General features: G+C 40.9%; 1 protein-coding gene across 1 annotated transcript in view; it reads right to left on the reverse strand.

The window, feature by feature from the left end:
- Positions 1–944, reverse strand: part of LOC311269797 (CXADR-like membrane protein) — a 215,288-nt gene extending 214,344 nt beyond the window's left edge. The window contains exon 1 of the mRNA XM_084374213.1: positions 510–944. Within this exon, the coding sequence (XP_084230339.1) occupies positions 510–543 (34 nt within the window). The 5' untranslated portion in view covers positions 544–944. The remainder of the gene's footprint in view (positions 1–509) is intronic.
- Between the last annotated feature and the right edge of the window lie 12,115 nt (positions 945–13,059).

A 13,059-nucleotide genomic window follows, 5' to 3' on the forward strand; every position in this document is an offset into this window, starting at 1 on the left:
AACAACAATGTCACAATACTCATCATTACATTCAACATCTACCACACTATTAGCTTTCATGGCTTGAATAACAGCAAGATTTGTTTGGAATTCATACACATTTCGGAAATAAAAAACACTAGTCATACCTACTGTACTATCTCTACAGTGATGTATAGATGCTGTGCTGCTCACTGATGACCTTTGTGTAGCACGAACACTGACATGAGTAGAATATTTCAATACATATGTTTATTCTATATACGTGTGTGTAAGAGAGTCATAATAATGTACTCTATCAGTTTGAGTCATGGTCTCGTCTTATTGCTCATGGTAATGTATTTTCCATGTTTCCTCAACACTGCTGTATTGACACATGTTTCTAAACAGTGAGAGTTACCCTACTGTATTCAGTGGTAACATCATGTCCCCCACCACCACGCGCGCACACGCAAACACACGAGCGCGCACACACCTCCTCATAGTCTTCTTCAGCATAAAATCTAGCCGGGAACATGCAATGAACTTACCCAAGAAGAGTGTGATGAGAGGAGGAGCAGGCATCACGGCACGGGCAAGGGCAAATCCCAGCAGCAGAGGAGAGAGGATGAGGAGAGTCTCTGTGGCTCACTGGATCCACTTACAATAACTACAGTGTGTCCTGACGGAGGAGGGATGAATAGCGCATGTCTCAAACAACACAGCGCAGGACAGCACAGCCTACACCGTCAGCATCTCCTGCACTCTGAACCGAGCCAAGACACTTCTCCTTCAGCTCGCGTGCGGGGTGTTTCCCTGAAGTGCACGCGTCCACACGCAGCCTCCGTGTCTGTCCTGCCTGCGCTCCACTGCATAGACTCAGAGGAGGAGGTGCAGCAAAGGTGTGCGTTGGCAGCCGGTGAGAGGGGGACCTCGACAGCTGACATGGGCGTATACCGAGCCGTTACTCTGTTACTCTGCACTGCCTCTCTTCCTCTCACGGTGCTATGGTTTGATGCATATCCCACAATATGTGACATTAACCGGAGGGTCGGCGGGTCGGTCCCCGCCCCTGAGGACTGCGTGTCCTACGTGTCCTTGGGCAAGATACTGAACCAAAAGTGCCTGCGCGCGCGCGCGTGTGTGTAGTGTGACTGTGTGTGCATGCTGATTTGTGTTGTAAAGCGCTTTGAGTGGTCTCTGGGACGAGAAAAGCGTTTAGCATTAATATACTCAGATCGAAAATGAATTATTAGCCGACCTAAAAACATTATAGGGTAGCTTACAACATTTACCCCACCAGACTTAATACACACCACAAACTACAGGGGTGCAAAGAAGCAAGCAAGTCTCTGTAGTCTGATTATTAAGGTAGGCTACATGTAGACGTCTCTGGAGTAACATCTGATCTGTAGCAAAAGGAAGAGATTTGCAATGGAAATAAAACATTAAAAAATAAAATTTTCGTCATCAGCATAAACTAGAACAGCGAGAAAGAATGCATATTATAATCGTGATTAATAATCCTAAATCAAATATACTTTGCAATTATGATACAAAAACCTAAACCTTAAAACAACACTTTGTGGGAAGACAGACATTAAGTACAAGCAAGAGAAGCAGCGAGACGGGACAAATGAAACAAACGACAATCATACAGACAATGTTTGGCAAAATGTGAGCATGACGAAAGAAAGAAAGAAAGACATTTTAGAAAACATTACTTTAATACTATAGAGAATACAAATTGTGCACGCCTGAGTAGTTTACATACACTTCATCATAAGAGCTGTGAGGGACATTACAGCTGTTTCACTAATAAAGAACATTGCAATTTGTTTCAATGTGAGTATACTTTAGTATGCATTTCCCCTGGTTCCTGGACACTGCCTGTTTTATGTACTTTGAACCTTTACTCTGACATTAGGTCCAATTATGTTTCTCGTCTCTGTTTTAATGAATTAAATGGTAAATACAATATAATAATAAACATGTGAATAATGTTATGGAACGTCAGAGTAGCCACTGACGAGTGTAAATAGAGCTGAAACGACACATATTTCCAAATGACGATAAGAACTAAAAAATGCCGAAAATGACTGACTCTATCATTAAAAGTTCATCAACAATGACCCCAAGGGGCATTTCTTTATCAGTGCCACAGCATGTGTTTTGTCTTTGACAGCCTACTGAAATCCTGCTGCGACATCAGTAGTAACAGCAGACATATTACTAACATGGGGCATATTATTCATTTATCAGAATCCACTAGAAAATATGTTATAGTATAACCTATATAGATAATAAAAGGACCCATAAGAGTAATCAGAAACAGCATTCACAATTTATACTCAGTAAGAGCAGATGAGGTAATTATTGCAAACAGTCATAACAAGGTTATGTGTCAAAATCATCTTTTGCTGAAAACATTAAAGAGATCAAATTTGTGGGTCAAGATAAACAGAGCACCACGCACCATTCACTAAGGCAGTGTTTTTCAGTCCCGGTCCTGGCCCGCCCCCCCGCCCTGTATGTTTTGGTGTGGTGGAGTCATAACAGAGCCTCACCACCTGCACCTCATCTCAATAATCAAGACCTCTACCTATGCTCAGCCTGTCACTTCCACTCTGCCACACCGTAGACTGCTATAGTCTTTGCTCTGTTACTCTGCACTGCCTCTCTTCCTCTCACGGTGCTATGGTTTGATGCATATCCCACAATATGTGACATTAACCGGAGGGTCGGCGGGTCGGTCCCCGCCCCTGAGGACTGCGTGTCCTACGTGTCCTTGGGCAAGATACTGAACCCAAAGTGCCTGCGCGCGCGCGCGTGTGTGTAGTGTGACTGTGTGTGCATGCTGATTTGTGTTGTAAAGCGCTTTGAGTGGTCTCTGGGACGAGAAAAGCGTTTAGCATTAATATACTCAGATCGAAGCTTTGCCTTCAGTTTTTGGATGTTTGTTCTTTGAGACTCATGTATTACATTTTAAGGTGGGGATTTTCTTTTTTTTTTATTTCAAAAGTGACAATGTTATATTTTATTCATTTTCAGAGCAGAGTTCTACATTTTGTGTTGTAAGAATTTTAGAATGTGAGGCAGACCGTCCCGCTCTCCATATTGGCTGTCTTACTCTGCTGCTTGTGTTGCAGATACTGGGCACTGAGAACAATACCATTTCTTGCTATATGCAGACTGTGCAGATGCATAGGGCCCCCGCAGCCACTAGGGGGCCCCCAAGCTGCAAGTTCAGTCTCAGTAAATTTGGGGAGAATTAAAATTACCTGTCTTTATTTGTAGTGTAGTGTAATATAACCATATAACCATAAATAAGTAGTTAGTGGTTAATGACAACTGGTAACAAGTACTGAGATATTAAAGAATCTAATCAAAATGTGAATGAATCATAAATGAATGGTTAAAACATGTATTGCTCTGGACTAGTTGATTGAACATGCACCTATTGATTGAATTGATGATTAAACTACTGATTTGTGTTAACCTGGAGTGAAATATAACCACGAATGTAAGAGTGAAATCATGTTACACAATATGCCACACTTTTTATCATTGTTGTTAAAAGAGATGCAGTCAGTAGGTCAATAGAGCATATTATGGAGGAGAGAAAAAGCGTCTCACAGTTGCAGCACAGAGGAGGCAAGGTCACAACGAAGATAAGGCAGGCTGGGGAAAGGATGGCAGCTGCACTAAGACATCAAGGGGCATCCCGATGTAGAGGTTTGTCGAGCAAGGAAGATCAAAGGAAATGCCCAACGTCGACAAAGGCAGGCATGGGGGGGCACATGTAGAGCTTGTGTTGACCGATGTAGAGGTTGCACTAGCAAAGAGACATCAAAGAAATTGCCGAATGTCGACAAATGAAGACATGGGGCGGGCACGTGTTTTAGCCTCGTGCAGGAAAATACCCGATCCAGCAAAATGTGATACATAAACAAAAGGACGAGCCAGGATTGGACCAACCATGGTGCCCAGCCCCCGTATTAGTGAATATGAGGAGTATGTGTAGTGGCCATTTGTCGGAAAATCAAATTAACTGAAAATCAAAATCAAAGAGGGCCACTTCGGCACCATGGGGGTGAATCGTACGCAGGCAAAGAAGTCATGTCCATTCAAAGTTCGTATATTCTTTCCATTGATTTATTTACTCCAAAACAAGCAAGCAATACAAAGAAAATGAACAAATCCTGTTTCTTGCATGCCTCTCTCGCGCTGGTAAAAAACCATTTGCCCACCCAGGTGCATTCTGGTCCTCCACCTGCGTTCCTACATATATAACCTCCAGTGCCCAGTGTTACTCAATTTACAAAGAAAACAAAACTAAATAAGCAAAACAAAAGGATAATATTTACCTTAAGTTATTAATAATAGAAAATAGTGTCACGAATTGAATCAAAATAAAACTATACTAATCAAACACTATCAATAACAAATAAACAATTAAATAGCTCCAACAGTATGTTTTGTATTGAGAATTTGAGTTGTATCGGATGAACTTTTATCTGTATGATCTCGTGTTTTAATTGTCGACAATTAAACATTACTGCACTCAGCTTTGGAGGACTCCTGGAGATTATTTCCTTTTTATTGGTGACTTTTTGAAACTCTGATAAACCTTTTTGGACAAACAAAGATTAAGAAGTCAATACACAACATTTTGGCAACCACTCTTTGGGACTGGAATCGAGCCATCAGTGGGTCCACCAGAGGGAGGTCAACCTGCATTTCAGCACCAGGCCACCAAAGTATAAAAGGTTAGCAGAGCCTTTAGTATCTGCAAATTTGAATTGGTGACTGAATGCAGGTGTGATTTCCGCCCAAAGGTAAAAACCCCATAAAAGCTCACCAGTTTGAACCTAATTTGACACTAAAACTAACAACTATGACACAATCACCAAGGGGAGAAAACAAGGCTGGGTGCACTCTGTGTTGTCTTGTATGTCACTGTGTTCATGTTTGTAACTGAATATTAAGAAATGGTGCGGAATAAGAATGAATGATACAGAATATTGGGACAAAGTAACACTGAATGTGTGTATTGCATGCTGGCTTATCGCTATGGGAGTGTTTGCAGGAGGATTGATTTGGCTAGCAGTAAGAGCAGGTCAAATACCTACGGTGGCCCTGAAGTGCAAATCACAACGGCAAATCAGAAATCACAACAGCACATCAGAAAACACAACGGCAATTCAGAAAACACAACGGCAAATCAGAAATCACAACAACAAAACAGAAAACACAACAACAAAACAGAAATCACAACAACAAAACAGAAAACAAAACAACAAATCAGAAAACACAACAACAAATCAGAAAACACAACAACAAAACAGAAAGCACAACAGCAAATCAGAAAACACAACAACAAATCAGAAAACACAACAACAAAACAGAAATCACAACAAAACAGAAAACACAACGGCAAATCAGAAATCACAACAACAAAACAGAAAGCACAACAACAAATCAGAAAACACAACAACAAATCAGAAAACACAACAACAAAACAGAAAGCACAACAGCAAATCCGAAAACACAACAACAAATCAGAAAACACAACAACAAATCAGAAAACACAACAACAAAACAGAAAGCACAACAACAAATCCGAAAACACAACAACAAATCAGAAATCACAACAACAAAACAGAAAACACAACGACATTAACCAAACCGGAAAAGGTAGGTACCCTCGGGCGACATGCATCGTTGCTGATTGGTCCGTCCTTTGAACCGGAAGGACAGGGTTTACATGTTTTCAAAACAAGAGCGCTGCCAGTGACGACATACACGCTGCTATTAAAGAATACTTTGATGCAGGACATGTATCTGATCATGCAATTCTATTTAGTGTGGCTTTGATGACGAGACCAAATCACCACAACGGTCAGCCCTCCTGGCCGAGACTCAGTGAACTTTCCCCCCAGAAAACAGCCTCTCTCCCCGCTAGTGAAATAGTCAGACAGCGTCCTGTTGACTGATGCTGATTATGTAATATGTAATTTAGACTGAAAAACGTAACTTTGTCACTTTCCAGGATGTTTGGTGGGTCAGGATCTCAATCACAACACATTGTAACGGCATCCATATGATTATAAACAGTCAGCGGGTACATGTTCAGATTAACAGGAGGACACCGGGAAACACCTTGAAAAAAACACACACGTCATCATCATGACGTGTACGTCACGCCTCCTTTGGAGCCGCAGCGCCGGCTTTCTGTGTGAATTAGCCTATACTCTGGTTCGTCTTTTACGCCGGAGCTGCTTGGTTCTGTGTGAGCAACCAACGACGGAGAATTGGCGAACTACTGCGGCGATAATGCGGCGTCTCTGTGTGATTTCAGAGCTTCCCCGCTGGACACCCATTTCTCACAGCTTTTCTAAGATCTCATGATAGTCACTCCATTCATAAACATGTCATTAATTAGAGACATGTATGTCTCGAAAAAACGAAAATCAAAAGTTTAGCTCGTTTTCTTGTTTTTTGGTTCTCACTTACAAAACGAATTTATCACTCAATATTTTGTTTCCGTTGGTGGGCGGGTCCTCTGACTGGCTAATGTGCTTCCTTGCCCTGTGCTTTTCAAAATAAAAGTTCTTCCGTTTGATAATGTCCACAAAAATATTGCTGTATTATAGACACTAGCAGACACAGAGGTCCCCAACACCCACAGTCAAGACTGACCCGGATTCAAATAAAAATAATAGTATTCATAATCATTTGAAAATGAGAGCATATGAAGTTTTGTTGACTTCAGTGCAGTTGATGTTTAGCCACGAGGTGGCGCAGTTGTTACATGAAGAGTAGACCTCAGGGCTTTACTACGAAGGAGGCTCAACATCTCCAGGCTCTGTGTTCATAACCCGGCTCAACAAAACCTAAAGCCCCGGTCAGAGCTAACTGTATCACGACGGTGGTCATTGTCCGGCTCTGAGCTTTGTGCTCTGTGCGCGTTCACATCAAAGGAGCTGCGATTGCGGGCTGCTGAGAGCTGAGAGCTGAGGAATAGGAGTGATCACAACCAAATATGAAGTTTTTAATTTCTGACAGCTGAACATTGCGCATCTGTTAACCTTTATCCATTTACAGTAAACAAATCTTTTTTTCTTGTTGAAAGATATTTTATATTGTTTTCATATTATTATTTACTGACTGTGATTACAGAATGCGAGTGTGTTATATTGAGAGTGAGGCTGGGTGTGCCTATGAATATAGGCTACAGTGAGTTTTTTTAAGGTGCTGTACAAGCAAATCATATTGTCTACTCTGAACAATGACAAAGAGTGTTTATAGTGTACAGTAGCAGGCTACTGTACACTATAAACAAATGATTTTGCTCTTTGCTCATGGCAGTTGTGACAGTCATTTTTGTTTACATGTCAGCAGGCAAGCTTCACTCATTCCAGGGATGTATTATGCTTTGTCCTATAGCCTACTTAATTGTATCACTTGGAACATGTTATGAAATGGATCTATAGTATAGAAATTTGCTCATAACAGGCCGGCTGGAATACAAAGCAAACTTACCTCTCTCGAATGCACATTCATGGAAGTTTTGTATTGTCATCCCAGGACAAAACACAAACAATGCAGTAATGTAATAATATACATCTTTAAATGCACAATAACGAGTCATTCAGAGTTATTAAATGTTTTTATTATTTAAGTCAAGACTTCCATGAATGTGCATTTGAGAGAGGTAAGTTTGCTCTTTGTCATTGTACAGAGTAGACGATATGATTTGCTTGTACAGCACGTTAAAAAACTCACTGTAGCCTATATTCATAGGCACACCCAGCCTCGCTTTCAATATAACACACTCGCATTCTGAAATCACCGTCAGTAAATAATAATATGAAAACAATATAAAATATCTTTCAGCAAGAAAAAAGATGCACAATGTTCAGCTGTCAGAAATTAAAAACTTCATATTTGGTTGTGATCACTCCTATTCCTCAGCTCTCAGCTCTCAGCAGCCCGCAATCGCAGCTCCTTTGATGTGAACGCGCACAGAGCACAAAGCTCAGAGCCGGACAATGACCACCGTCGTGATACAGTTAACTCTGACCGGGGCTTTAGGTTTTGTTGAGCCGGGTTATGAACACAGAGCCTGGCGATGTTGAGCCTCCTTCGTAGTAAAGGCCTGAGGTCTACTCTTCATGTAACAACTGCGCCACCTTGTGGCTAAACATCAACTGCACTGAAGTCATCATAACTTCATAAGTTCTCATTTTCAAATGATTATGAATACTATTATTTTTATTTGAAGCCGGGTCAGTCTTGACTGTGGGTGTTGGGGACCTCTGTGTCTGCTAGTGTCTATAATACAGTAATATTTTTGTCGACATTATCAAACGGAAGAACTTTTATTTTGAAGAGCACAGAGCAAGGAAGCACATTAGCCAGTCAGAGGACCCGCCCACCAACGGAAACAAAATATTGAGTGGTAAATTCGTTTTGTAAGTGAGAACCAAAAAACAAGAAAAGGAGCTGAACTTTTGATTTTCGTTTTCTGCCCAAAAACGAAAAAACGAAAAAACGGCTCGTTTAATGGGTTCTGCTTGTGTCAATTATTTCCAGAAAACAGACTGATAACGTACCTTGGTCCAGATACATGTCCTGCATCAAAGTATTCTTTAATATTAGCGTGTATGTCGTCACTGGCAGCGCTCTTGTTTTGAAAACATGTGGGCTGTAGCTCAGGAGGTAGAGTGGAACGGTGGTAGAGTGGAAGGTCACTGGTTCGAATCCCGGCTCCCCCCAGCTACATGTCAAAGCATCCTTGAGCAAGATACTGAACCCCAAATTGCTCCTGATGAGCAGCTGGCGCCTTGCATGGCAGCCTCCGGCATCAGTGTATGAATGTGTGTGTGAATGGGTGAATGTGGCATGTATTGTAAAGCGCTTTGAGCTGTCCGAGAGGACTGGAAAAGCGCTATATAAATGCAGACCATTTACCATTTAAACCCTGTCGTTCCGGTTCAAAGGACGGACCAATCAGCGACGAGTCATGTCGCCCGAGGGTACCTACCTTTTCCGGTTTGGTTAATGTCGTTGTGTTTTCTGTTTTGTTGTTGTGTTTTCTGGTTTGCTGTTGTGCTTTCTGTTTTGTTGTTGTGTTTTCTGATTTGTTGTTGTGTTTTCTGATTTGTTGTTGTGCTTTCTGTTTTGTTGTTGTGATTTCTGATTTGCCGTTGTGTTTTCTGTTTTGTTGTTGTGTTTTCTGATTTGTTGTTGTGTTTTCTGATTTGCTGTTGTGCTTTCTGTTTTGTTGTTGTGTTTTCTGATTTGTTTCTGTTTTGTTGTTGTGATTTCTGTTTTGTTGTTGTGTTTTCTGATTTGTTGTTGTGTTTTCTGTTTTGTTGTTGTGCTTTCTGTTTTGTTGTTGTGTTTTCTGTTTTGTTGTTGTGATTTCTGATTTGCCGTTGTGTTTTCTGTTTTGTTGTGATTTCTGTTTTGTTGTTGAGTTTTCTGTTTTGTTGTTGTGATTTCTGATTTGTTGTTGTGTTTTCTGTTTTGTTGTTGTGATTTCTGATTTGTTGTTGTGTTTTCTGTTTTGTTGTTGTGATTTCTGATTTGCCGTTGTGTTTTCTGTTTTGTTGTTGTGATTTCTGTTTTGTTGTTGTGTTTTCTGTTTTGTTGTTGTGATTTCTGTTTTGCTGTTGTGTTTTCTGATTTGCTGTTGTGCTTTCTGATTTGCCGTTGTGTTTTCTGATTTGCCGTTGTGTTTTCTGATGTGCTGTTGTGATTTCTGATTTGCCGTTGTGATTTGCACTTCAGGGCCACCGTAAATACCTCATTAAAAAACAGAAGCAAAACAAAAGCAGAGCAACCTGTTGTAGTGGAGTACAGTGAAACAGACTGTGTAAAAATCCCTGATGTGGTACTGATGCTGAAAAAGTGTGTTTATAGCTGTGTTGAAGTTTGATGTTGCAGCTTTAAGAATTTGAAGCTTGTTGTTAAAAAAAGAGTTTTCAAGATTGGGACATAATCAAAAGGGTGTGCATCAGGAATCGAGATGGCATAGTTTTTGTGATGTATCAGTGCAAACAAGGCACAGTTGTTGTATGTTGTATGATGTTTGTAAAGTTGTAGATTCAGGAGAAAAAGAGATAAAAACGCTGCGGCTACCGCTCTCGACTTCAGGGGTCAAAGAGGCCAGCTGAAGCGTGGGGTCTGCACGGGCAGTTGGCTTTAATGTGTCACGAGAGTGTGACCAAGTGCACTGATATTGCTGAGAAGAATAGCGATAAGAAAAAGAGGTAAAAAGCGCCAGAGAGAGAAGCGCTGTCACTAAGGAGTGAACATAGTGCACTGAGATCGCTGAGAAGAACAGCGATAGTATAGAGAGAATTGCATGCAAAAGGGAGACTGGCCAGGAGAAAGGGGCGTGTGAGCTCAAGATGAGATAAAAACCTACATTCACAGAAGGCCAAGTTGTAGGGACAGAACGAATTAAAACAAAAGAATTAAAGTCCTAGGCACTTTTTTTTAAACATCGCTAGTGTGTTTGCTGTGTGATTAAGGCTTAAAAAGTATAAATATGCTGTGTGATTAAGGCTTATAAGTATAAAAATGCTGTGTGATTAAGGCTTAAAAGTATAAATATTGCTGTGTGTTTAATGTTTGAATATTAGATTGTTATAAAAAATAATTGTAGTTTGAGGCAATAAAGTGTAAAAAGAATATACTGTAATAGAACAATAATAACAAGCTAATAATTATAAACTAAATAGAATAAAATGTATAATAGTACAATAAGTTGATAATGATAAAATAAGTGGATGATAACACACCAATAAGAATATATACACATATGGATAGAGGAGATAGCAGTGAAGATGAGATCATAACTGATGATTATATTACTGCAGAAGGAGACAGGGAAACACAGGGTGTCAGAACTCATTTTTGGCTTGAACGGACATAAATTGATGAGGTGGGAATTGAACATTGGCAAACTGAACAAGAAATTAGCCAAAAGTTGTGGCATTTAAATAAAGTTGTCGATTTAGAGCAAACTGAAAAAGTTTCCTGTAGTAGCGTGGAGAGAGGTGTTAAGGCGATTGTGGACTCCTCGAATATTATCAGCAATATTGGAGCATCTTTGCAAAAATCCACTAACTAAAACTACTATTCATTTAAACCCAATTTTAGGAATCCCAGAAGGCCTAACTATAGAAGGGGTAAATAGGAGAGCAGTAGATCCACGGTTGGATATCATTGTGGTCCCCAGGAAAGTAGAGTGGGGCACAGGAAAATTTGGCTACATTGTCAGAGAGACCACAGAAGACGGTGTTGAAGAGTCAAAATATAATCCCACACAGGACAAAAGACTTAAAGCAGGTGTGACCATTAGTAAAATAATAGTGTTGATAAAAACAAAAGAAGAAAGATGCCCAGAGATTACTAGAGCAGAGGGAGAAGCAAATCAGGGATACAGTATATGGGGGCTAAAATGACAGAGAGGGAAGGGGTGTTAACTCCACTGGCATTGGTAGTAAGAATGCAGCCAGATTATGAAAAGCAGATTAGACTCTGCACCAAAGTCCAACTCTCGGACCAATTCGGCCTCTATGGCCATGAATGACAAACTGTTAAGGCGTCTCTGGGTCATTTTTGTCCAAAGTTCATTTTTTATCCTTGCCATTTGCTCGTCTGTTGTGAAACGAAGAGGGCCCTCTTTCAATGAGAACACTCTTTATTTTGTCAATGGATATATTTCCCCACAGCGCAGGATCAGTAACAGTTTCACACCAGGAGTCATCATCATCATCTCGTTCCTGGCCGCCAACATCTCATCCTCCGCTGGCGATGTGAGAGGACTTAGCTCAGGCTGACCTGGCTCGGCCGCCCAGCTGCTGCCCGCCATAGTACTGCTCATCTTTCCTCACTTTTCTGGTGAAAAATGTTGAGATGGATGGAATTTGCTGCAGCAAAGCGGCATCTTTGGCTTCTTTTTCTTTCCTTTGTTTTCGTTGAACTGATCCACTGAGTGCCCGCTTCTCCATTTTGAAAACGCACTGTTTGACCCCCAGCGTACGTACGTATGTCATTGTGTCATCACACATTACTGAGTTAATCTTATAATATCTAAAACATTCAAATGATTTTATTATCATACTACATTTTCAAAACCACATTCATACCAATATTTTTTTTAAATTGTACCAAAAAAAAACAAAACTCTGAAGGCCAGGGGCCGCTATTGGCCCTATTGGCCAAGGGCCCTGGGCACACGCCCACTTTGACACGTTCACCACAGTCCAAACAGCTAAACTTGCTCAGCCGTGCTCAGCACAGCTTGCAGAAGTTAAAGCATAAACTGCAGCATGTAGATTAGCACAAAATAAATGCCTAAATGTGTACACAGACTCACAGTATGCATATGCAGTTTGTCACGTGCATGGTAATATTTGGAAACAAAGAGGTTTTCTTAGAGCAGGTGGCACACCTGTAACACATGGGAAGGCCATCTCAGCACTATTAGAAGCTATTCATCTACCAAGTGCAGTAGCCATAATCAAATGTGCAGCACACCAAAAAACAAATTCCCTGATAGCCAAAGGCAACAATCTGGCAGATGAAGCCGCTAAGCAAGCTGCAACTAGCACATGTGTGGGACCACTGTTGGTAGCTGAAAACTGTGAACCACTCACCACCTTAGAATCTTTAATAACAGCCCAAGAAAAAGCTGACGTACAGTACAGACCAAAAGTTTGGACACACCTTCTCATTCAAAGAGTTTTCTTTATTTTCATGACTATGAAAATTGTAGATTCACACTGAAGGCATCAAAACTATGAATTAACACATGTGGAATTATATACTTATAATTGAATACATTGTGATCTCGTTGATCTGCTCTGTACATGCGACATCTATTGCTCGTCTGTCCGTCCTGGGAGAGGGATCCCTCCTCTGTGGCTCTCCCTGAGGTTTCTTCCGCATTTTTTTCCCTGTTAAAAGGGCCTTTTTTGGGGGCAAGTTTTTCCTCACTCGAATCGAGGGTCGAAGGACAGAGGGTGTCGTCTCTGTACAGATTGTAAAGCCCTCTGAGGCAAACTGTGATTTGTGAATTTG

The sequence above is a fragment of the Pagrus pagrus genome (genome assembly GCF_965226575.1).
Source record: "Pagrus pagrus genome assembly, chromosome: 14".
Lineage (NCBI taxonomy): Eukaryota > Metazoa > Chordata > Actinopteri > Spariformes > Sparidae > Pagrus > Pagrus pagrus.